At 38.7% G+C, this 25594-nt stretch overlaps 1 protein-coding gene across 11 annotated transcripts in view; it reads right to left on the reverse strand.

Annotated features, from left to right (window-relative positions):
• The window catches only part of ARHGEF9 (Cdc42 guanine nucleotide exchange factor 9), a 382466-nt gene that overhangs the window by 57140 nt on the left and 299732 nt on the right, over window positions 1–25594 (reverse strand). For all 11 annotated transcript variants that reach the window (XM_066250140.1, XM_066250146.1, XM_066250148.1 and 8 more), the window contains one exon: window positions 1054–1286. In XM_066250140.1, coding sequence (XP_066106237.1) covers window positions 1054–1286 — 233 coding nt within the window. The remainder of the gene's footprint in view (window positions 1–1053; window positions 1287–25594) is intronic.

The raw sequence follows: 25594 nt of genomic DNA on the forward strand, positions 1-25594 counted from the left end.
CACTTGGAAAAGAAGAAAAGTTGTTTTTTTTTTTTTAATGAACCCAGAGATTGACCTAGATATTTAACATAAAGAAAACCGACTGGAATATACCCATAGTCTTATGCAACCAGGTCTAGAAGATCCAAGAAACCAAGACAATGGAGCCAAATAAAAGTAAGCAGGCCTAATTAGAATCAGTCAGGAAGCGAAAGAAAATTGGGCAAAAGCCTTCTTCCTTCTTGGACTGTTTAATCAGAAAAGAAGCAGAGAGCTAGGCCAACAAGTCTGTGGTCAGGGATTTAATACAAATTAAATGCACTCTAGAAGTAGGCTGGGTACTCTAGATCATGAAGTAAAACATGTGAAAAAGAGTGGTGGATGGTTCACTTTAGACCATCCCATTCTTGGAGATGACTCCCAGCATATATCTTACCGGTAGTGGGTTAGAGGTGTCATTTCAATTTCAAGAGAGATAATCTCCTAGGTTGATTTTGGGTTATTCTTTTGAAAATACTGAAAAACTTGGAAAAAATTTGAGAGGAACTCTCAAGTCTATTGTATTCCAGTATGTTCTGGGTCTAAGGGGAAGGTACAGTTGTAATGAGTGAGAGCAGGGTAGCAAAAACTAAAGAAAACCAATGGTTTAGCTTTGCAGAAGAAATCTAAGGTCAGTATAGTAGGACAGGTTGCTACCAAAATATTTAAATCTGCTAAGCACAGTAGAATAAACAGTTGAGTAATTATTCCATCTGGGTTGATTCATTTGTTTAAACTCAGGACTAAGGAACAGGACATAAGCTTCCCAAAGGCAGGGTCTAAGTTTTACAATAATGATGGTGCATAATGATGTATGTGTATATATTGATTTACAACTTTCTAAGCAAATCTCACAAGCCTTTCCTTACTTTACACACACAAAAGCCTTGTGAGGTAAGCAAGAATATGTTCTCATCCTATTGTGCAAATAATCTAACAGAAGCTCAGAATAAGAAAAAGAACATACATTCTCAGTAAAGACCAACATGTAGAAGAAGCTTTGTCCTTCTTCCCCTGAGTCTGTTAACCTCTTACCTGTGGTCCTGGGCAGTATACTTGAGGAGTTCAGCCAACTGTAAAGGATACTTGCAGATCTTCTGAACTGGAGTCAAAAGAAAACCATCAATAGCAATGTCAATCATCTGCTGCAAGAGGCGACAGGCCTCAAAGAAGTGCTGATAGCGGCTGTCCTTCATGAGTTTGGAGAGCTCCATGCAGGCGTCCAGGTGGTTGTTACAGTACTCAGAGTATATCCAGAATCCATCTTGCTGTGAGCAGAAGAGAAAAATGAAGAGAAAGTAAAAAGCTGCTGAGGATTCCAAAAGTAGATTTGGAGAAATGGAAGAACAAACCCTGTTAATATATAGCAATACTAACACAATAACAATATCAGTCTCTCCTAACTTAATTCATAATTTAATAATAAAAATAAAGGAATGATTTGGAAACTAGAAAAATTGATTACAAAACTTCATATACAAAAATAAGTAGTGAAACTAAAAATATTCTATAAAAGTAAGGTAGTGAGGGGAGACTGGCCCTCACAATAGGAAAACATACTATGGCACTGGATCATAAAAAGAGAGAGGGCAGAGGTTCTATTTCTGGCAATGGCAGACTACAGATTTAGATAAATCGTATCATTGAGAAAATCTAGAAAAGTATAATAATTTCTGCTTTAAAGAATCACATTATCCAGAGATTCAAGCTATCTCCAAAAATATTCCTTAGAAAATATACCATAGAGTATTTATAAGTAAAGAGACCATGATATATGCAAGTTAAACAAATGGTTTAGGGAAAAACGTGTGTGTGTGTGTGTGTGTGTGTGTGTGTGTGTGTGTGTGTAAATATGCATATAGAGGGGGAAAGAGGAGAGAGTAAAGAAAGAGACAGCATATTCAAATTATAAAGTAAAAGCATTAAAATGTTATGTTAACAATAGGTGAATCTAGTTTAATGATACATGGGTGTTATTTTCTATTTGTATCATTTAAAAAATATATTGTGTTGACATGGTTTCAAGTGTCTCACTCAATATAACACCCTTTACACACTGCATCATGCCCCCCATGCCCTATGTAAACTTTCTTTCCACCCCCATTTGTCTCTTTTGCCCCTCCCCTTACCTTTAGTCCCTCTTTCTCTTTGAAATTATTTCCAAGCTTAAAAAAATACTCTAAAAATTTCCCATACACTGTTCAATAATCATACAAAGACTACCTGATACAAAAACAAAACCTAAGAGAAATAATAGACAATACAAATTGGTAGATTAAAAAAAGTTAAGATGGAGTTGTTACACATAGACTTAAAAAGGTAGTATTTAAAAAAATACTAAATAGGCAAGCTAAACAGATGAAATTAGAAAAACATATCAAATAAAGAACTTATGTCTATATAAAAGATGGCTACTCTCACCATTTCTAGTTAACACTGTAGGTGAGGTTCTGGTCAGTATAATAAGACAAGAAAAATGAAATAGGAGGCACACATATTGAGGAACAAGAAATAAAACTATCTTTATTCAGAAATGATATAATTGTATATATATATAATCCTAAGAAATCTATAAAAACATACTAGAACCAATTAGGAATTCAGCAGTGTTTCAGGATTCAAAGACAAAAAAAAATCAATTGTATTTCTTTATCATACTAACAAAGTATACAAAATTCAAAGAAAAATCCCATTTACAATAGCAACAAAAGTTGAACACTAAGAAATCAATTTTTAAATAAGATCAATACTGATATTCTTAAGATGGCAGGTGAGTAGGCAGACACACAGACTCCCAGCTCACACCACCAAACTGGATTACAAACTAATTTAGGAACAATCAGCATGAAAAACCAACTCTGGACTACAAGAACAGCTCTCAAAAACCAAGGAGCAAAGAAGAAGCCACAACAAACCTGGTAGGGAGCACTTGAATCTCCCTGCTTACAGGAACAGAGGGGGGGTGAGGCTGAGAGCCCAGAAGGGCTCTTATTCCAATGAAAAGAGCAGAAAATACTATTCACAGCCACTTGCCTGGCGACCAGGAAATAAAGTGTGATGAAAGGGCTGGCTTGTCTTCCAAAAAGGAAGAGGAGAGAGACAGACAGACAGTGAGGGGCAGAGGAATGCAGGGGTTAACCTGAGAAACTACTCATCCAGTGCTGGAGGTGGCCATAGTTGGGTGAGGGGCTGATCCCTCCACAAAAAAAAAGGCTAAAGTGCTTCTGGGTCACAGTCTCCAGACATCTCTCCAGCTCCAATCAATGCAACAAGACACAGCTGAAAACAAGAGGTGGGGAGGGAAGTAACTCAGGTCTCCATGGGGATCTGAGATACACCTCCCCCTATTGAAGCTGATAAAACAGCCCACCCCTGGAGAGAGTAACTGGCAGATCAGGCCTTCAGAGTCTCAGGTTACACCCACCACATTCTTGGATACAGTTTAAATGAGCCCCCTTCTGAGATCAGTACACAAGACTATCACCTGTTAAGAAAACAACAAATCAAGACTTCAAAGTGGCCCAAATCCAAAAGTGGATTACAAATAATAGCTGATGCCAACCCAAGAAGACCTAGAAATAACACAATTGAAAACTGGAGGCAGAAAAACACCAAGCCTAGTCTCACCAGCTCTACAAACAAAACAACCAAACACACAGACATAATAAGAAGACAGAGAAGTGCAATCCAATGAAACCACAGGAGAAACCTCCAGGACATGAACTGAGTAATATAAAAATAACCAAACTTCTGGATGCAGAGTTCAAAATAATGATTGTAATGATGGTTAGGGATCTTAGAACAAGAATGGATAGTCATTACAAACACCTAAATAAAGAAATAGCAAGTATAAAAAAGGATATTGAAATATTAAAAAAGAATCAGTCAGAGATGACAAATACAGTATCAGAAATGAAGACCACAATGGAAGGAATTAAAAACAGGATGGATGGAGCTGAGGATCAAATCAGCAAGTTGGAGGACAAGTTGAAAGAAGACATAAAAGCAGAGAAGAAAAAAGAAAAGAGACTCAAAAAGTCTAAGGAAACTCTTAGAGAACTCTGTGACATGAAGAGAAATAACATCCACATCATAGGCGTTCCTGAAGAAGAATAGAAAGAACAAGGGATAGAGACTTTGTTCAATCATATCATAGCTGAAAACTTCCCTAAATTAATGAGGGGGAAACTCTCACAAATTCAAGAAGTACAGAAAACTCCATTAAAGAGAAACCCAAAGAAACCTGTACCAAGACACATCATAATTAAAACACAAAAACTAAGTGATAAAGAGAAAATATTAAGAGTTGATAGAGTAAGAAAGGCTATTACCTACAAAGGGGCCCCCATAAAAATGACATCCAACTTCTCAACAGAAACACTGAGGCCAGAAGGGAATGGCAAGAAGTATTCAAAGTAACGCAGAACAAGAACATATAACCAAGAATACTTTATCCAGCAAGGCTATCATTTAAAATTGAAGGAGAAATAAAAAGCTTCCCAGAAAAAAAAAATCAAGTAATTCATTACAACCAAATCAATGCTGCAGGAAATGTTAAGGGGCCTGTTGTAAACAGATCAAAGTGGGAAAAGAATACAGCAAAAGAGGAATATAGCTTTAAAGAATAAAATGGCAATAAACAACTACATATCCATAATAACTTTAAATGTAAATGGATTAAATGATCCAATCAAAAGACATAGGGGAGCTGCGTGGATAAGAAATCAGGACCTATACATATGCTGTCTACAAGAGACACACCTTAAAACAAAAGATGCACATAGATTGAAGGTAAAGGATAGAAAAAAACATTTCATGCAAATGGAAATTTAAAAAAAGCTGGGGTAGCAATATTTATATCAAACAAAATGAACTTTAAAACAAAGGATATAGTAAGAGATAAAGAAGGTCACTACATAATGATAAAGGGAGCAATCCAACAGGGAGATATAACTATTATAAATATCTACACATGTAATATAAGAGCACCTAAATATATAAAGCAGACTTTGATAGATATAAAAGGTAAGATCTGCACCAATATTATAATAGTAGGGGATTTCAATACCCCACTGACATCACTAGACAGATCCTCAAGAAAGAAAATTAACAAAGAAACATAAGACATAAACGAAACACTAAATCAACTGGATTTAAAAGATATCTTCAGAACCTTTCACCCTAAAGCAGCAGAATATACATTCTTTTCAAGTGCTCATGGTACATTCTCTAGGAGAGACCACATGTTAGGGCACAAAAGTGGTCTCAACAAATTTAAGAAACTGAAATCATATCAAGCACTTTCTCTGATCACAATGGCATGAAACTAGAAATCAACCACAACAGAAAAACTAAAAAATTCTCAAATGCATGGAAACTAAACAGCAGGTTTTTAAATAACGAATGGACTAAAAATGAGATCAAAGAAGAAATTTAAAAAAATTCCTAGAAATGAATGATAATGAGCATACAACAACTCAAAATTTATGGGACACATCAAAAGCAGTACTGAGAGGGAAGTGCATAGCACTACAGGCACACTTTAAAAAGCTAGAAAAAGCTCAAATAAACAACTTGACACTGCATCTAAAAGAACTAGGAAAAGAACAGCAAGTAAAGCCCAGAGGTAGTACAAGGAAGGAAATAATAAAGATCAGAGCAGAAATAAATGACATAGAGGCTAAAGAAATAATACACAGGATCAAGGAAACGAGGAGCTGGTTCTTTGAAAAGGTAAAGAAGGTCAATGAACCTTTAACTAGACTCACCAAGAAAAAAAAGAGAGAGGACTCAAATAAATAAAATTAGAAATGAGAGTGGAGAAATAACAACTGACACAACAGAAATACAAAATATTGTAAGAAAATACTATGAAAAACTGTATGCCAAAAAAGTAGACAACCTAGATGAAATGGAAAATTTCTCGAAACATACAATCTTCCAAAAATCAATCTGGAAGAATCAGAAAACCTAAACAGACCAATTACAACAAATGAGATCAAAACAGTTATCAAAAAACTCCCAACAAAGAAAAGTCCTGGGCCTGATGGCTTCACAAGTGAATTCTACCAAATATTCAAAGAAGAACTAATTCCTATCCTTCTCAAGCTATTTCAAAAAATTCAAGAGGAAGGAAGACTTTCAAGCTCCTTTTATGAGGCGAGCATAATTCTGACTCCAAAACTAGGCAAAGACAACACAAAGAAAGAAAATTATAGGCCAATATCCCTGATGAATATAGATGCTAATATCCTCAACAAAATATTAGCAAACCAGGTCCAACAATATATGGAAAAAATCATACACCATGATCAAGTAGGATTTATTTTGGGGAGGGAAGGGTGGTACAACATTTGCAAATCAATCAATGTGATTCATCACATAAATAAAAGGAAGGACAAAAAGCAGATGATAATTTCAATAGATGCAGAAAGATCATTTGATAAAATCCAGCACCCATTCATTGTCAACACTCTCAGCAAAGTGGGAATACAGGGAACATATCTCAACATAATAAAGGCCATCTATGACGACAAACCAAGAGCCAATATCATATTCAATGGGCAAAAATTAAAAGCAATCCCCTTAATATCAAGAACAAGGCAGGGGTGCCCCTTTCACCACTCTCACTCAACATAGTACTGGAAGTCCTAGCTACAGCAATCAGACAAGAAGAAAAAATAAAAGGCATCCAAATTGTAAAAGAAGAAGTAAAACTATCATTATTTGCAGATGATAAGATATTGTATATAGAAAACCCTAAAGTCTCAGTCAAAAAACTACTGGACCTGATAAATGAATTTAGCAAAGTGGCAGGATATAAAATTAATACTCAGAAATGAGAGGCATTTTTATACACCAAGAATGAACAATGAAAAAGAGAAATTAAGGAAACAATCCCCTTCATTATTACAACCCAAAAAAATAAAGTACCTAGGAGTAAATTTAACCAAGGAGAGAAAAGACTTGTACTCACAAACTTATAAAACATTGATAAAAGAAATCAAGGAAGATACAAACAAGTGGAAGCATATACCGTGCTCATGGTTAGGGAGAATACACATCATTAAAATTTCTATATTACCCAAAGCAATTTATAAATTCAATGCAATAACAATTAAAATACCAATGACATACTTTAAAGATATAGAACACGTATTCCAAAAATTTATATGGAACCAAAGAAGTACACGAATAGCCTCAGCAATCTTAAAAAAGAAGAATAAAGTGATAGGTATCACACTTCTTGATATCAAGTTATACTACAAGGCCATTGTTCTCAAAATAGCCTGGTACTGCATAAGAACAGGCATATAGATCAATGAAACAGAACTGAGAACCCAGAAATAAACCCACAGCTTTATGGACAACTGATATTTGACAAAGAAGGTAAGGGCATACCATGGAGTAAAGACAGCTTCTTTAATAAATGGTGTTGGGAAAATTGGACAGCTACCTGCAAAAAAAATGAAACCAGACCACCAACTTACATTACCAAAAATAAACTCAAAATGAATAAAAGACTTAAATGTAAGCCGTGAAACCATAAGCATCTTAGAAGAAAACATAGGCAGTAAGCTCTCTATCATCTCTTGCAGCAATATATTTGCTGATTTATCTCCACAGGTAAGTGAAATAAAAGACAGGATAAACAAATGGGACTATATCAAACTAAAAGCTTTTGCACAGCTAAAGACAATAAGAACAGAATAAAAAGACAAACTACACAATGGGAGAACATATTTGACAATACCTCTGATAAGAGGTTAATAACCGCCTGACCAGGCGGTGGTACAGAGGAGAGAGCGTCGGACTGAAATGTCGAGGACCCAGGTTTGAGAGCATGAGGTCGCCAGCCTCAGTGCAGGCTCATCTGGTTTGAGCAAAGCTCACCAGCTTGGACCCAAGGTCGCTGGCTGGAGCAAGGGGTTACTTGGTCTACTATAGCCCCATGGTGAAGGCACATATAAGAAAGCAATCAATGAACAACTAAGGTGTTGCAACGAAAAACTGATGATTGATGCTTCTCATCTCTCTCCATTCCTGTCTGTCTGTCCCTATCTATCCCTCTCTCTTACTCTCTGTCTCTGTAAAAAAAACCCAAAAAAACGTTAATAACCAAAATTTATAAAGAACTTGTAATCTCAACACCAGGAAGACAAACAATCCAATCAAAAAATGGGTAAAAGAAATGAATAGACACTTCTCCAAAGCGAACATACAGATCGCCAATAGGCATATTAAAAAATGCTCGGCCCTGGCTGGTTGGCTCAGCGGTAGAGCGTCGGCCTAGCGTGCGGAGGACCCGGGTTCGATTCCCGGCCAGGGCACACAGGAGAAGCGCCCATTTGCTTCTCCACCCCTCCGCCGCGCCTTCCTCTCTGTCTCTCTCTTCCCCTCCCGCAGCCAAGGCTCCATTGGAGCAAAGATGGCCCGGGCACTGGGGATGGCTCTGTGGCCTCCGCCCCAGGCGCTAGAGTGGCTCTGGTAGCAACATGGCGACGCCCAGGATGGGCAGAGCATCGCCCCCTGGTGGGCAGAGCGTCGCCCCATGGTGGGCGTGCTGGGTGGATCCCGGTCGGGCGCATGCGGGAGTCTGTCTGACTGTCTCTCCCTTTTTCCAGCTTCAGAAATATATATATATAAAAAAAAAGCTCAACATTACTAATCATTAGAGAAACGCAAATTAAAACCACAATGAGATATCATCTCACACCAGTCAGAATGGAGTTCATCAACAAAACAACAGAGATTAAGTGCTGGTGAGGATGTGGAGAAAAGGGAACCCTCGTGCATTGCTGGTGGCAATGCAGTCTGGTGCAGCCACTGTGGAAAACAATATGGAGATTCCTCAAAAAATTAAAAATCGAACTGCCTTTTGACCCAGCTATCCCACTTTTAGGAATATACCCAAAGAACACCATAGAACTGTTCCAAAAGGAGAAATGTACCCCCATGTTTATGGCAGCATTGTTCACAATAGCAAAGATCTGGGAATAACCCAAGTGTCTGTCAGTGAATGAGTGGATGAAAAAGCTTTGGTAAATATACAGTGTGTCCGTAAATTCATGGTGCACTTTTGACTGGTCACAGGAAAGCAACAAAAGATGTTAAAATATGAAATCTGCACCAAATAAAAGGAAAACCCTCCCAGTTTCTGTAGGATGATGTGGCAGCATATGCGCATGTGCAGATATGACATAACACCCTGTATACAGCAGAGCAGCCCACAGCCATGCCAGTTGAGATGTGGACAGTACATAGGAAAGTTCAGTGTGTTCTGTGGCTTGCTAAATTCGAATCCGTGACCAAAGTGCAACGTGAATCGGCATGTTTATAACGAAGCGCCACCACATAGGAATAACATTACTTGGTGGGATAAACAGTTGAAGGAAACCGGCAGTTTGTTGGAGAAACCCCGTTCTGGTAGGTCATCAGTCAGTGACGAGTCTGTAGAGGCTATACGGGATAGCTACCTAAGGAGCCCTAAAAAATCTGTGTGTGAGCTCACATCAAACTGCACTGAATAGGTATAAAACTGGGAGAGTTTTCCTCTTATTTGGTGCAGACTTCACATTTCTATCATCTTTTGTTGCTTTCCTGTGACCAAAAGTGCACCATGACTTTACAGACACACTGTATACTATAGAATACTACTCAGCTATAAGAAATGATGACGTCAGGTCATTTACCATAACATGGATGGACCTTGATAACATTATATGGAGTGAAATAAGTAAATCAGAAAAAAACTAAGAACTATATAAATCCATACATAGATGGGACATAAAAATGAGACTCAGAGACATGGACAAGAATGTGATGGTAATGGGGGGTGGGGTGGGGGGTGGGGAGGGGATGAGGAGGGAGAGGGATGGGTGGGGAAGGGGAGGGGCACAAAGAAAACCAGATAGAAGGTGACAGAAGACAATTTGACTTTGGGTGAGGGGTATGCAACATAATCAAATGTCAAAATAATCTGGAGATGTTTTCTCTGAACATATGTACCCTGATTTATCATTGTCACTGCATTAAATTAATAATAAAAATATATTAAAAAATAACAAGATCAATACCTAAACAATGAAACCTAGAAATAATGCTAGAGGAAATTACAGAAAACCTAAATAGATAAACTGAGGTTCATGGAACTGAAAACATGTCAATTTTTTACAGATCTAATGCAATACTGAGCAAAATGCTGACAGAGTTTTTTCTTTGTTTTTGCTTTTTGGTACAACTTGGCAAACTTAATTCTTCTTCTTTTTTAATTGAGAGGAAGGAGAGACAGACAGACAGGAAGGGAGAGAGATAAGAAGCATCAACTAATAGTTGCAGCACCTTAGTTGTTCATTGATTGCTTTCTCTTAGATACCTTGACCAGAGGGCTGCAGCTAAGCCAGTGACCCCTTGCTCAAGCCAGTGACCTTGACCTCAAGCCAGAGACCTTGGGCTTCTAGCTAGTGACCTTTGGACTCAAGCCAGTGACCATAAGGTCATCTCTATGATGTCACACTCAAGCCAGCAATCCTGCACTCAAGCTGATGAGCCTGTGCTCAAACTGGTTACCTCAGGGTTTTAAACCTGGGTCCTCTGTGTCCCAGGCCGATGTTCTATCCACTGTATCACCACCTGGTCAGGAAAACTGATTCTTTCTTTCTTTGTTTCCAATGTCATAAAGAAATAATTGGCATATATCATTGTATAATTTCAAGATATATAGCATGATGGCTTGATTTACATATGTTGTGAAATAGATTACCATATAGGTTTAGGTAATATCCTTCATCTCATATAGATAAAACAGAAATAAGAGAAAAAATTCATTGTGATGACATTAATATATATATAGACATAAAACTTATTTAAAATAGCCTGACCAGGTAGCAGTACAGTGAATGGAACCTTGGCCTGGGATGCTGAGGACCCAGGTTCAAAACCTCAAGGTTGCTGGCTTGAGTGCTGGCTCATCCAGCTTGAGTGTGGCGTCGCCAGCTAGACATAACCATAGACATAACACCATGGTCCCTGTCTTGAGCCCAAACATTGCTGGCTTGAGCCAAAAGGTCACTGACTTGAGCAAGGGATCACTGGCTCGCCTGGAGGCCCCCAGTCAAGACATGTATGAGAAAGCAATCAATGAACAACTAAGGTGCTACAACTATTAGTTGATGCTTCTCATTTCTATCCCTTTCTGTCTCTCCTTGACTGTCTGTCTGTCTCTCTTGCTAAAAAGAAAATAAAAACACTTATCTAAAATAGCCAAAACGGTTTTACAAAAGAATGAATTCAAAGGACATATGCTACCTACTTTCAAGACTTGCTATGAAGCTGTATTAGTCAAAACAGTGTGAGAGAAAAAAATTGTAAAAAAAAAACCCCTATGGTAATGGATGTTAACTAGACCTATTGTGATCATTTCACAATATACATAAATATGGAATTATTGTTATACATCTGAATCTATTATAATGTTTGTCAATTATTTCTCAATAAAACAACCACTACCACAAAATAACAACAAAAGCAGTGTGGTACTAGTATATGAATAGTTACCTAGACCACTGGAACAGACTAGTAGTATCCCTAAAAATAGACTCACATATATATTATCACTTGACTTTTGACAGATTCCCAGGTAATTTAATGAGAGAATTAAGTGTTTTTTGACAAATGGTGCTGGAAGAACTGGATATCCTTATGAAAACAAATTAACTTGGACCTTCATTTTACACCACTTATAAAAATTACCTCAAAATAAGGATCATAGACCTAAATATAAGAAATAAAGCTATTCTCTCTTGAGATGACCTCAGAGTAATGGTGGTGTGAGAGATACTCCTGATCTTTCCCCTTGAAATTTCAAATAATTGAACAACTATAATGCAGCAAAGGAACCTCATCTGGGCTCACAGGTGCACCTGAAAGATCCATGTAACAAATGGACCAAAAGTGGGAGAGGGTGAAAAGGCGGGTGGGAGATAAAACACATTAGCAGTGGGTTTTGGAAAGGAGAGGAGACCAACCTGGAGTGAGTGGGGTTTTGTCTCTGCTGGACTATGGGGAGAAGGGAATCTCAGGCTCTTGTTTGAGGGACATGGAGAGGGAAACTTGGGGTAACTGGATTTTATGCTGGGAAGAGCAGTGAGAAGGAGGGGCAAAGGGGGAGATAAACCAAAGCGGCCAGATTGCAAGGCCAAAGAGAATGTTCCTGTGGTCTGCCTGAACCTGGAAAACACAAGGAAAGCTAAAGTGTGATCCCCAACCTCCCAGATCCTGCCTCCCTCACCTTGCGGTACAAACAGTGGCAGAAACAAATCTCACAGCTAGCTCTCCAGAGCCACTCTTTCCCCTGAAAACAGAGATGCTTCATGTCTAGTCTCCATGTCTGTGGAGATGTGGAAAGGAGAGCCCAGAAGCCTGAGATCATCACTGCTGCAGCTGTAACGCCAGAAGCTGAAGCCATGAGGCTGAAGTCATAATGTCAAAGCTGTAAAGACCTCATAACATGACCTACCCACCAACACAACTGTGGCACTGCCTACATTATTATGACAGCAATATCTCAGCAGTGGACAGCACAGGAACTTCACAGAACTAAAAGTTTTACAGCAACACCTACTGGAAGAAATCTCTCAAAACTAAAATTTATTTTTTCTTTTTCTTCTACTTTTTTCCATTTTTCCTTCTTATTCTTTTTTTCTCTTTTGAATTTAATCTTCAAATTTATGTTTATTATTTTTTGTGGTGTTTTGTTTTTAAATTTTTTGTATGCTTTGGTCCTTTTTCTGTGGTTTCTCTTGTCATAACTTTTAAATTTTTTTATATTTTTGTTGTATTTTTCTACTCTAATTTTTTTATTTTTAGTTGCTTATTTGTTAGCATTCTTAATAATATCACTCTCAAAAGCCATCAAGGAAGAAGAAATTGAATACCATGGTTACATAAGACAGAGACATAGTTCAGAAAATTAAAAATCTCCAGAAAAAAATCTCAATCATATGCAAATCTTGGAGTGAAATTATAGAGAATTCAAAATTAAAGTTCTGAAAATAATTGAGATGTGAGAGACACCAATAGGCAATTAATGAGCTCAGAAAACAAATACCTCACAAAGGAGATTGAAATTTTATAAACAGAAATGAAGAATTCAATACATGTATTAACACTGAGGTAGCACATTTAGCTAAAGGACAAGCCTGATAGGGGAAAGAATAAGAGCAATCAATGAAAGGCAACTAGAGATTCTACAGAGAGAAGAGGAGAGACTCACGAATTAAAAAAAAAAAAACTGAGAGAGCTCTATAAGAATTGTCTGAATCCATCAGAAAGAGCAATATAAGAATAATGAGTATACCAGAAGAAGAAGAAAGGGAGAAGGGAATGGAGAGCCTATTCAAACAAATAATTGATGAGAACTTCCCAAGCCTATGGAAAGAGTTAGAGCTTCAAATCCAAGAAGCAAACAGAACACCAAGTTACCACAACCCAAATAGACCTACTCCAAGGCTCATCATAACAAAATTGTCAAAAATTAATGACAAAGAAAGAATACTCAAGGCAGCTAGGGAAAAGCAGAACCTAATATATAAAGGAAAGCCCATTAGGTTATCATCAAACTTCTCAGCAGAAACTCTATAAGCCAGAAGAGAGTAAACCCAAACATTCAAAATACTGAAAGAGAGGAATTACCAGCCAAGAATACTATATCCATCAAATCTATCCTTCAAATATGAAGTAGAAATAAAATTTTTTACAAACATACAGAAGCTGAGGGAATTTATCATCAGAATATCCCCAAAACAGGAAATACTCAAGGGTTTTATTTGACCAGATACAAAGAAAAAAACAAATCCAAACTACAAGTAAAAGCTCCAACATGGTCACTTTAAAAACAAGAATAATCTGTGGCAACAATAACATAAAAGGAGAGAGGATAAAGATCTGTGGTAGTAAAGGAGGATGGAGTGCAGCAGCACTCATAACACAAAGCACTCTTGTAGATGTGAACAGTTTTCTTTTAATAAACTAATTATAAACACCCATAAAAAGCCACTACTGAAGCACACACAGCTTAAAAAGAATAAACAGGGGAAAGACGTATAGAATACCACCAAACAAAAACAACTGACAGAGCCTGAGCAGGTGGTGATGCAGTGGATAGAGCACCGGACTGGGACATGGAGAACCCAGGTTCAAAATCCTGAGTTCTCTGGCTTGAGCATGGGTTCATCCCACTTGAGTGCAAGGTCACTGGCTTGAGCTTGGGATCATAGACATGACCCCATGCTGGCTGGCTTGAGTCCAAAGGTCACTGGCTTGAAGCCCAAGGTCGCTGGCTTGAGCCCCAGGTTGCTGGTTTGAGCAAGGGGTCACTCGGTCTGCTGTAGTCTCCGCAGTCAAGGCACATATGAGAAAGCAGTCAGTGAACAACTAAGGAGCCATAACAAAGAATTGATCCTTCTCATCTCTCTCCCTTCCAGCCTGTGTGTCTCTATCTTTCCATCTCTCTGTCTCTCTCTGTCTCTCTGTCTCTCTCTCTCTCTCTCTCTGAAACACACACACACACACACACACAAATACCTAAAAAGAAATAAAGCTACACAACCTTAATAAGACTGTAGGGTAAATAATTGTGACCTTAGATTAAGTGAAGATTTCTTAAGCAAGGCCCCCAAAAACATGAGCCATAAAAGGAAATAATTATAAATTGAATTTCAACAAAATTAAGCTGATGCTTTTCAAAGACATGGTTAACTAAATGAAAGACTAGGGTATAGTTTTGGGAAAACAGCTGTTTTAAACTTGCTCATTTACACTTTGCATGATTATTGCACCAGCACATGTATAGCCTATATATGGCTCCAAGTGCTTTCCCTCACAGTGGACTGCAGATCGCTTGCCTGCCACTATGAGGGGACATTTTGCTGTTCATGCAGCTGCTGCCATAAGAAGCAGTTTCCCTTGCATATTTGCTCCTACAATGTTGGAGATTCTAATAAATGGTAATGGCCCACTGCTTTTTGGCTCTGCAGTTCCTCTATCATCTGCCCAAATCCAGTGTGAACCTGGCTTTGCCTCAACCACTGGCATTACATAAAGACTGAAAGAAAGTATTTGCAAATCACATATCCGATCAAGGACATACAAACAGAATAAATAAAGAACTCCTGAAACTAAACAGTAAGAAAATAAATAATCTTCTTAAATCTAGGCAAAAGTCCTGAACAACACTTCACCAAAGACTTTACACAGATATACAATAATTACATGAAAAAATACTCAACATCATTAACATTAAGGAAATATAAATTAAATTCACAATGAAATACCAGTAAACACTTATCAGAATGGCTGCAATAAAAAATTACTAAGAGATTCCAAGATGGCGACAGAGTAGGAGGACATCCCAACTGCCACCTCCCGGGACCAGATTGGATTGCAACTAAATTTAAGAACAATTATCCTAAAAAATGATTTTGGACTAAATAAAGAGGAGTCTATAAGCAAGGAGTCACAGAAGCCACATCAAGACTGGTAGGAAGGGTGGAGATGTAAAAAAGGTGGACCCACTCCCAGCAGTGGTTGGCAGCTGAGGGTTCAGAGGGACTGTGATTGCAGGGACTTTTGCCCTTAGATGGGAGGATCCTTAGTGCCATGCTGGGTACCCCAGTGTAGAACTCAAGAGCCTAGGAGAGGCTCATAGCATTTGGCAGTAAAAAGAGGTGAGGTTGTCTGCGAGAAAGAGACAAAGCTGTCATAGATGCAGGTACCATCTTAAAGGGCCCGTGCAGAAAATCTCATTCACAGACACTTACCTGGGGCTTGGTGGAGAGAGGGCTGAGAGGACTAAAGTTGTGTTAGGAGAGTGTGAAGTTGGTGGCCCAGGGAGAGACACTGTGTGGGACAGCCACTGGAACCCCTGTGCTTAGTCATTCTCCAATATTGCAGTCCTCATATTTCATGGGTAGAGCAGTCCATTCTGTGCAGCAGCAGCTTGGGGAAACAACTGTTCCACCCTCAAGAGTCTCTTTTTCCCCACCCTATGGGGTACCCACTGAGTCATTCTGAGAAGAAAGCCAGTAAGCAGGGGTGTGTCAATAATTCAGTTTTCTGGCATTGAGCTAGAACTTTTCCCTGCACTCTCCCAAGAATATGATATGCTTTCACCTCACAGGAGATTCAGTAAAAACTGTCTGGTCTGTGGGCAGCCCACATACCTAGGTTTTAGAGGCCACAACCACTGAACTCCTGGTAGCCATACCCTTCTGAGATCTGAAAAAGTCAGGACAGACTGAAACCTGGGGTAAAGGGGCGAGAGCCATACCTAACTTACCTAATCCCTGGACTTCCCCAGGCTCTAGACTATACCAGAGGTTTGTTTTCAGTGGCCAAGCCCAAAAAGCAGCCAGTAGACAGAGGTAGCAGGAGGCAATCTGGGAATCCTTGGGCCTTTTGCTGACTTTCCCTCAGGTCCGGTATGGGTAAAAGCCAGCCTAGGTGTGCAGTTTGTTATTTCCATGTGTACCTAAGCCCAGCAGAGGAAGCCACATAATCTGGTTTGCTTATAGTTCCAAGAAGGTTGCTAAGGACCAGTCACGGGAAGTGTCTCCCACTGGTCTGCACTGGGTTCCCTCCAGGAAGGCCTAAGGCCAGCACATCCCATGGCCAGCTCCAGAGAGCATCAGCTCAGGACCTAACAACCCTTGCTGGTGGTGAGATCTTAGGGAGGGCTCTTCAGACACCAGGCCCAGCTGAAGAGAGTTCTGCTTTCTGTGGTTAGAACCTGCACAATGGCTCACGTGCACATTGGACAGGGTGAAGCTTCACAGCCGGCAAACCTGGTTCCTGGATATCTTGCCCCACTGGGCTAGGGTTCAACAGGGGGAAAGGAGAGAGGCTTGGAGTATGAAAAATCAAGGTGTGGGTTACCTGGAGCTTATTGTTTGGACTGGTCGAGGGCTTGGCCATTTTTGGGTTCAAATCCCTGGGCTTGCCATGTCAAGGCACATACAGGAAGCAACTATAAGTTGATGCTTTCTGCTTCTCTCCCCTCTTTCTCACTCTCCCTCCCTTTCATTCTCTCATCTCTCTCCAAAAATCAATCAATAAAAGAAATCTAAAAATAAAATTGAAGGAGAAATAAAGAGCTTCCCAGACAAAAAAAAAAAAAAGACTCAAGAACATTACAACCAAACCAGTATTTCAAGTAATGTCAAAGTCCCTGCTATATAAAAAGAGCAAAGAAAAAGAGAAATTGAGAGAAAGAGCATTGTAGGTTTGAAGAATAAAATGGCAATAAATAAGTATATATCAATAATAACCTTATATAGAAGACAAGATGGCAATGGAGTAGGCAGATGTACCAACTTCCACCTTCCAGAACCAAAATGGATTATAAACTGATTTTTAAAAACCTTCATCTGGAAAAACCAACTTTGGACTAAACTAAGAGGTCCCTTCAACCAAGGAACACTGAAGAAGTCCCACTGAGACTGGTAGGAAAAGCGGAAACGTGAAGAGGGCTTCCCAGCTCCCTGGAATAAACAGCAGCACGGAGAGACTCATGTGGCGGGAAGTGAGTTTAGCAGAGAAGGGAGGGTCCTGAGTCCCAGGAACAAAGCCCCAGCCTGCAGCCCCAGAGCCTAGAAGAGGCGTATGGAAAGTATTTAGCTGGAAACAAGACAGGATACTGTTTGTGAGAAAGAGACAGATGTCTCAGACCCAGGATTCTTCTTAAAGAATCGCAGAAAAACTCTCTCACAACCACTCACCTGGGGCTCCGGGGGATGGGGAGACAGGAAAGGTCTGAAGTAGCAGGAAGAGAGTGTAATCTAGGAGGCACAGGGAGAAACATTTTGAGAGACAGCCACCCTAACCTCTGGGATGATTCACTTCCCAAATCTGAAGTTAATATTTCCCCTGTAAACAGCAATACCAGCAAAGGGAAGCAGGACACCAGCCAAACAAGCTCTCCTGCGGCACTCAAAGCAGATTCGATTAGAAGGAGGGAGCTTTTGGGAATACAGTAGTGAGTCTTAGGGTCTGAACTGCAGCACACCCACCCACACGGCTGAGGGCTTGCCCGAAAGCAGGCAGTGGCAGGATGCAGAAGCATGATTCTGTTGGCAAGGGCAGAAGCCGGCTGGCCACCACTGAGGCCCAGCTGTGTGCTCAAAATTGCCCAGCTGGGGAGGTGGGGACGTGCAAAAGTGGTCAAGCCCAGCTGCGGGCCACCTGCAATCCAGACTGTGGGGGGGGAGGGCAGGACCCCCAGAAGGGGTGGAGACCTGCCCTTGAGCAAGGGCACAGGAGCACAGCCCTTCCTAGCCTGCAAAACCAAGGCTTGTGACCTGACATGGGAGCTGGCTCCTCCCGCGGGGGTGGAACCAAAAGCCCAGAACAGGCAGAGTCCTGCTACTGAGTGTGGGCACACAGTCCCACCCAGCCTGTGGAGCCAAGGCTTGCAGCCGTACCACGAGCAGGCTCCTCCTGCAAGGGTCGGGCGAAAGCCCAGAATCAGGTGGAGACCCGCAGCTGAGAAAAGGTGCTCACCCCTGCCCTTGGGGCTGAGCATAATGCCACCTGTGGGGGTGGGGCAAAGGCCAAGGCCACCAAGTCTTGTACACCCTAGCATGAGATCACAGCCACTCCTGTGAAAGAGAGGCGGAAACAACTGAAACAGCCCCAGGGAGCAGGCACCAGCAACGCCGATACTCAAACGCCCTAGGCAGCAATAGCAGAGGGTGTGGCAGCACTGCAGACAGACCACACCTAGGGAACACAGAGGGCATACCCAGTGGACTCCATTGACCAAAACCTTATTTTACACAGAGAAAATGAGAAGGCAGAGAAATGAAACACAAATGAATCAAGAGAAATCCCCAGAAAAGAACATGAATGAGTCAGATATAACCAAATTACTAGATGCAGAGTTTAAAATAACGACTGTTAGGATGCTCAAAGATATTAGAAGAGCAATATATGGTCATTATAAACACCTAAATAAAGAGATAGCAAATACAAAAAAGGACATTGAAATAATAAAAAAGAATCATTCAGAAATGACAAATACTATATCAGAAATAAAGAATGCAATGGAAGGAATTAAAAGCAGGATGGATGAAGCTGAGAACTGAATCAGCGAGTTAGAGGACAAGATAAATAAAGGCATGGAAGCAGAGCAAAAAAAAGTCTGAGGAAACTCTAACAGAGATCTGTGGCAACATGAAAAGAAATAACATCCGCATCATAGTGGTTCCTGAAGAAGAAGAGAAAGAACAAGGGATAGAGACTTTGTTCAAACATATCATAGCTGGAAATTTTCCTCAATTAAGGCAGGAAAACATCTCACAAGTTCAAGAAGCAAAGAGAACTCCATTAAAGAGAAACCCAAAGAAATCTACACCAAGACACATAATAATTAAAATACCAAATCTAAGTGATAAAAAGAAAATATTAAAAGCTGATTGAGAAAAAGACGATCACCTACAAAGGAGTCCCCATAAGAATGACATCCGACTTCTAAACAGAAACACTTGAGGCCAGAAGGGAATGGCAAGAAATATTCAAAGTAATGCAGAAGAAGAGCCTACAGCCAAGATTACTTTATCCAGCAAGGCTATTGTTTAAAATTGAAGGAGAAATAAAAAAGCTTTCCAGACAAAAAACAAACAAACAAAAACAAACAAAAAAAACCCCTCAAGGAATTCACTATAACCAAACCAAAGCTGCAAGAAATGCTAAGAGGCCTGTTGTAAATAGATCAAAAAAGAAAAAGAATATAGCAAAAGAGAAATACAGCTTTAAAGAATAAAATGGCAATAAACAATTACATATAAATAACCTTAAATGTAAATGGATTAAATGATCCCATCAAAAGAAATAGGGTAGCTGCATGGATAAGAAACCAGGACCCATATATATGCTGTCTACAAGAGACACACCTTAAAACAAAAGATGCACATAGACTGAAGATAAAAGGGTGAAAAAAATATTTCACGCAAATGAAAATGAAAAAAAAGCTGGGGTAGCAATACTTATATCAGATCAAATGGACTTTAAAACAAAGGATATAGTAAGAGATAAAGAAGGTCACTACATAATGATAGAGGGAGCAATCTAACAGAAGATATAACCATTATAAATATTTACGCACCTAATATAGGAGCACCTAAATATATAAAGCAGACTTTGATAGATTTAAAGGGCGAGATCAACAGCAATAAGATAATAGTAGGAGATTTCAATACCCCACTGACATCACTAGATAGATCCTCAAGAATGAAAATTAACAAAGAGACAACAGACTTAAAGGACATATTAGATCAACTCAATTTAATAGATATCTTCAGAACCTTTCACCCTAAAGCAGCAGAATATACATTCTTTTCAAGTGTTCATGGTACATTCTCTAGGATAGACCACATGGTAGGGCACAAAAGCAGTCGCAACAAATTTAAGAAGATTGAAATCATATCGAGCACTTTCTCTGATGACAATGGCATGAAACTAGAAATCAACCATAACAGAAAAACTTAAAAATTCTCAAACACATGGAAACTAAACAGCAGGTTTTTAAATAACGAATGGACTAAAAATGAGATCAAAGAAGAAATAAAAAAATTCCTAGAAACGAATGATAATGAGCATACATCAACTCAAAATTTATGGGACACAGCAAAAGTAGTACTGAGAGGGAAGTGCATAGCATTACAGGCATACCTCAAGTAGCTAGAAAAAACTCAAATAAACAACTTACCCCTGTGTCTAAAAGAATTAGAAAAAGAACAGCAAGTAAAGCCCAGAGGTAGTAGAAGGAAGAAAATAATAAAGATCAGAGCAGAAATAAATGACATAGAGGCTAAAAAAACAATGCAGAGGATCAATGAAACCAGGAGCTGGTTCTTTGAAAAGGTAAACAAGATCAATGAACCTTTAACCAGACTCACCAAGAAAAATAGAGACAGGACTCAAATAAATAAAATTAGAAATGAGAATAGAGAAATAACAGCCAACACAACAGAAATACGAAATACTGTAAGAAAATATTATGAAGAACTGTACGCCAAAAAACTAGACAACCTAGATGAAATGGAAATATTCCTTGAAACATATAATCTTCCAAAAATTAATCTGGAAGAATCAGAAAACCTAAACAGACCAATTACAACAAATGAGATAGAAACAGTTATCAAAAAACTCCCAAAAAAGAAAAGTCCTGGGCCTGATGGCTTCGCAAGTGAATTCTACCAAATGTTCAAAGAAGAACTAACTCCTATCCTTCTCAAGCTATTTCAAAAAATTCAAGAGAAAGGAAGACTTCCAAGCTCCTTTTATGAGGCGAGTATAATTCTGATTCCAAAACTAGGCAAAGACAACACAAAGAAAGAAAATTATAGGCCAATATCCCTGATGAATTTAAATGCTAAAATACTTAACAAAATATTAGCAAACCGGATCCAGCAATATATGAAAAAAATCATACACCATGATCAAGTGGGATTTATTCTTGGGAGGCAAGGCTGGTACAATATTCGCAAATCAATCAATGTGATTCAATTACATAAAGGAAAGGAAGGAGAAAAACCACATGATAATTTCAATAGATGCAGAAAAAGCATTTGATAAAATCCAGCACCCATTCAAGATCAAAACTCTCAGCAATGTGGGAATGCAGTGAACATACCTCAACATGATAAAGGTCATCTATGACAAACCCATAGACAATATCATACTCAATGGGCAAAAATTAAAAGCAATCCCCTTAAGATCAGGAACAAGGCAGGGGTGCCCCTTTCACCACTCTTATTCAACATAGTTCTAGAAGTCCTAGCCACAGCAATCAGACAAGAAGAAGAAATAAAAGGCATCCAAATAGGAAAAGAGGAAGTAAAACTATTATTATTTGCAGATGATATGTTATTGTATATATAAAACCCTAAAGTCTCAGTCAAAAAACTACTTGACCTGATAAATGAATTCAGCAAGGTGGCAGGATATAAAATTAATACTCAGAAATCAGAGGCATTTTTTTACACTAACAATGAACTGTCAGAAAGAGAAAATAAGGAAGCAATTCTCTTTAACATTGCAACCAAAAAAATTAAGTACTTAGGAATAAATTTAACCAAGGAGATCAAAGACTTGTACTCGGTAAATTATAAAACATTGATAAAAGAAATCAGGGAAGATACAAACAAGTGGAAGCATATACTGTGCTCATGGTTAGGAAGAATAAACATCATTAAAATGTCTATATTACCCAAAGCAATTCATAAATTCAATGCAATACTGATTAAAATACCAATGACTTACTTCCAAGATATAGAACATATATTCTAAACATTTATATGGAACCAGAATAGAACACGAATAGCCTCAGCAATCTTGAAAAGGAAGAATAAAGTGGGAGGTATCACACTTCTGGATATCAATTTATACTACAAGGCCTTTGTACTCAAAACAGCCTGGTACTGGCATAAGAACAGGCATATAGATCAATGGAACAGAACTGAGAACCCAGAAATAAACCCACACCTTTATGGACAACTGATATTTGACAAAGGAGGTAATAGCATACATTGGAGTAAAGACAGCCTCTTCAACAAATGGTGTTGGGAAAATTGGACAGCTACCTGCAAAAAAATGAAACTAGACCACCAACTTACACCATTCACAAAAATAAAGTCAAAATGGATAAAAGACTTAAATGTAAGCTGTAAAGCCATAAGCATCTTAGAAGAAATCATTGGTAGTAAGCTCTCGGACATCTCTCGCAGCAATATATTTGCTGATTTATCTCCATGGGCAAGTGAAATAAAAGACAGGATAAACAAATGAGCAGATACATCAAACTAAAAAGCTTCTGCACAGCTACAGACAATAAGAACAGAATAAAAAGACAAACTACATAATGGGAGAATATATTTGACAATACGCCTGATAAGGAGTTAATAACCAAAATTTATAAAGAACTTGTAAAACTCAATACCAGGAAGACAAACAATCCAATAAAAAAATGGGAAAAAGAAATGAATAGACACTACTCCAAAGAGGACATACAGATGGCCAATAGGAATATGAAAAAATGCTCAACATCACTAATCATTAGAGAAATGCAAATTAAAACCACAATGAGATATCACCTCACACCAGTCAGAATGGCACTCATCAACAAAATAACACAGAATAAGTGCTGGCGATGATGTGGAGAAAAGGAAACCCTCCTGCACTGCTGGTGGGAATGCAGACTGGTGCATCCACTGTGGAAAACAGAATGGAGATTTCTCAAGAAATGAATAATCGAACTTCCTTTTGACCCAGCTATACCAGTTTTAGAAATATACCCCAAGAACACCATAGCACTGTTTGAAACGAAGAAATGCACCCCCCATGTTTATGGCAGCATTGTTCACAATAGCGAAGATCTGGAAATAGCTCAAGTGTCCGTCAGTGGACTAGTGGATTAAAAAGCTTTGGTACATATATACTATGGAATTCTACTCACCCATAAGAAATGATGACATTGGATCATTTACAACAACATGGATGGACCTTGATAACATTATACTGAGCAAAATAAATAAATCAGAAAAAACTAAGAACTGTATGATTCCATACAGAGGTGGGACATAAAAATGAGACTCAGAGACATGGACAAGAGTGTGGGGGTTACGGGGTGGGGGTGGAGAGGGAGGATTTGGGGGAGGGGAGGGGCACAAGGAAAACCAGCTAGAAGGTGACTGAAGACAATTGGACTTTGGGTGATGGGAATGCAGCATAATCAAATGTCAAAATAACGTAGAGATGTTTTCTCTGAATTACGTACCATGATTTATCAATATCACCCCATTAAAATTAATAAAACTTAAAAAAATTAAAAAATAATAACCTTATATAAAAATGGATTAAATGATCCAATCAAAAGACATAGGGTAGGTGCCTGCATAAGAAACTAGGACCCACATATATACTGTCTACAAGAGACCCCCCTTCAGAACAAAAGATACACATAAACTGAAAGTGAAGAGATGGAAAGAAAAGTATTTCATGCTAATAGAAATGAAAAAAAAAGCTGAGGTTGCAATACTTATATTTGACAAAATAGTCTTTAAAACAAAGGCTATACTGGCCTGACCTGTGGTGGCACAGTGGATAAAGTGTCGACCTGGAGATGCTGAGACCGCCGGTTCAAAACCCTGGGCTTGCCTGGTCAAGGCACATATGAGAGTGGATGCTTCCAGCTCCTCCCCCTTTCTCTCTCTCTGTCTCTCCTCTCTTTCTCTGTCTCTCCCTCTCCTCTCTAAAATGAATAAACAAAAAGTAAATAAAAATTAAAATAAAAAACCAAAGGCTATACTAAGGGATAAAGGCCACTACATAATGAAAATGGAGCAGTCCAGAAGGAGGATATAACCATTGTAAATATTTATGTGCCTAATATAAGAGCACCTAAATATATAAAGCCGATTTTGATGGACATAAAGGGCAAGATCGACAGCAATACTATAATAGTAGGGGATTTTAATACTCCACTAACATCAACAGATAGATCCTCTAGATAGAAAATCAACAAAGGAACAGCGGCCTTAAAGGACACAATAGATTAACTGAATTTTTTAAATTTATTTAGTGAGAGGAGGGGAGACAGAAACAGATTCCTGCATGTGCTCCCACCAGGATCCACCCAGCAAGCCCACTAGGGGGTGATGCTCTGCCCATCTGGGGCCCTTGATTCACTGCAGTAGGAGCCATTTCTTAGCGCCTATCGTTCTCAAACTATTCCAAAAAATTCAAGGAGAAGACGTCCAAGCTCATTCCATAAGACAAGCATTATCCTAATTTCAACACCAGGTAAAGACACTACAAAAAAGAAAACTATAGGCCAATATCCCTGATGAACATAGATGCTAAAATTCTCAACAAAATATTAGCAAACCAAATCCAGCAATATATTAAAAAATCATACATCATAATCAAGTGGGATTTATTTCAGGGAGGCAAGGCTAGTACAATATTTGCAAATCAATAAATTTGACTCATCACATAAACAAAATGAAGTATAAAAATCACTTAATCATATCAATCAATGCAGAAAAGGCATTTGATAAAATCCGGCACCCATTTATGATCAAAACTCTCACCAAAGTGAAAATATAGAAAACATACTTCAAAATAATAAAGGCCATATATGACAAACCAACAGCCAACATCATACTCAATGAGCAAAAATTAAAAGCAATTCCCCTAAGATCAGGAACAAGAGGGTTGCTCACTTTCCCCACTCTTATTCAACATAGTTCTGGAAGTGCTAGCCAGACTAGCCACAGCAAGCAGACAAGAAGAAGAAATAAATGGTATCCTAATTGGAAAAGAAGATATAAAATTATCATTATTTGCTGATGACATGATACTATATACACAGAAAACTCTAAAGTCTCAACCAAAAAACCACTAGACCTGATAAATGAATTTGGCAAGGTGGCAGGATATAAATTAATATTCACATAAAAAATCAGTGGCATTTTTATCCACCAACAGTAAATTATCACAAAGAGAAATAAAGAAACAGTCC

Source organism: Saccopteryx bilineata, chromosome X, assembly GCF_036850765.1.
Source record: "Saccopteryx bilineata isolate mSacBil1 chromosome X, mSacBil1_pri_phased_curated, whole genome shotgun sequence".
NCBI classification, from domain to species: Eukaryota; Metazoa; Chordata; class Mammalia; order Chiroptera; family Emballonuridae; genus Saccopteryx; species Saccopteryx bilineata.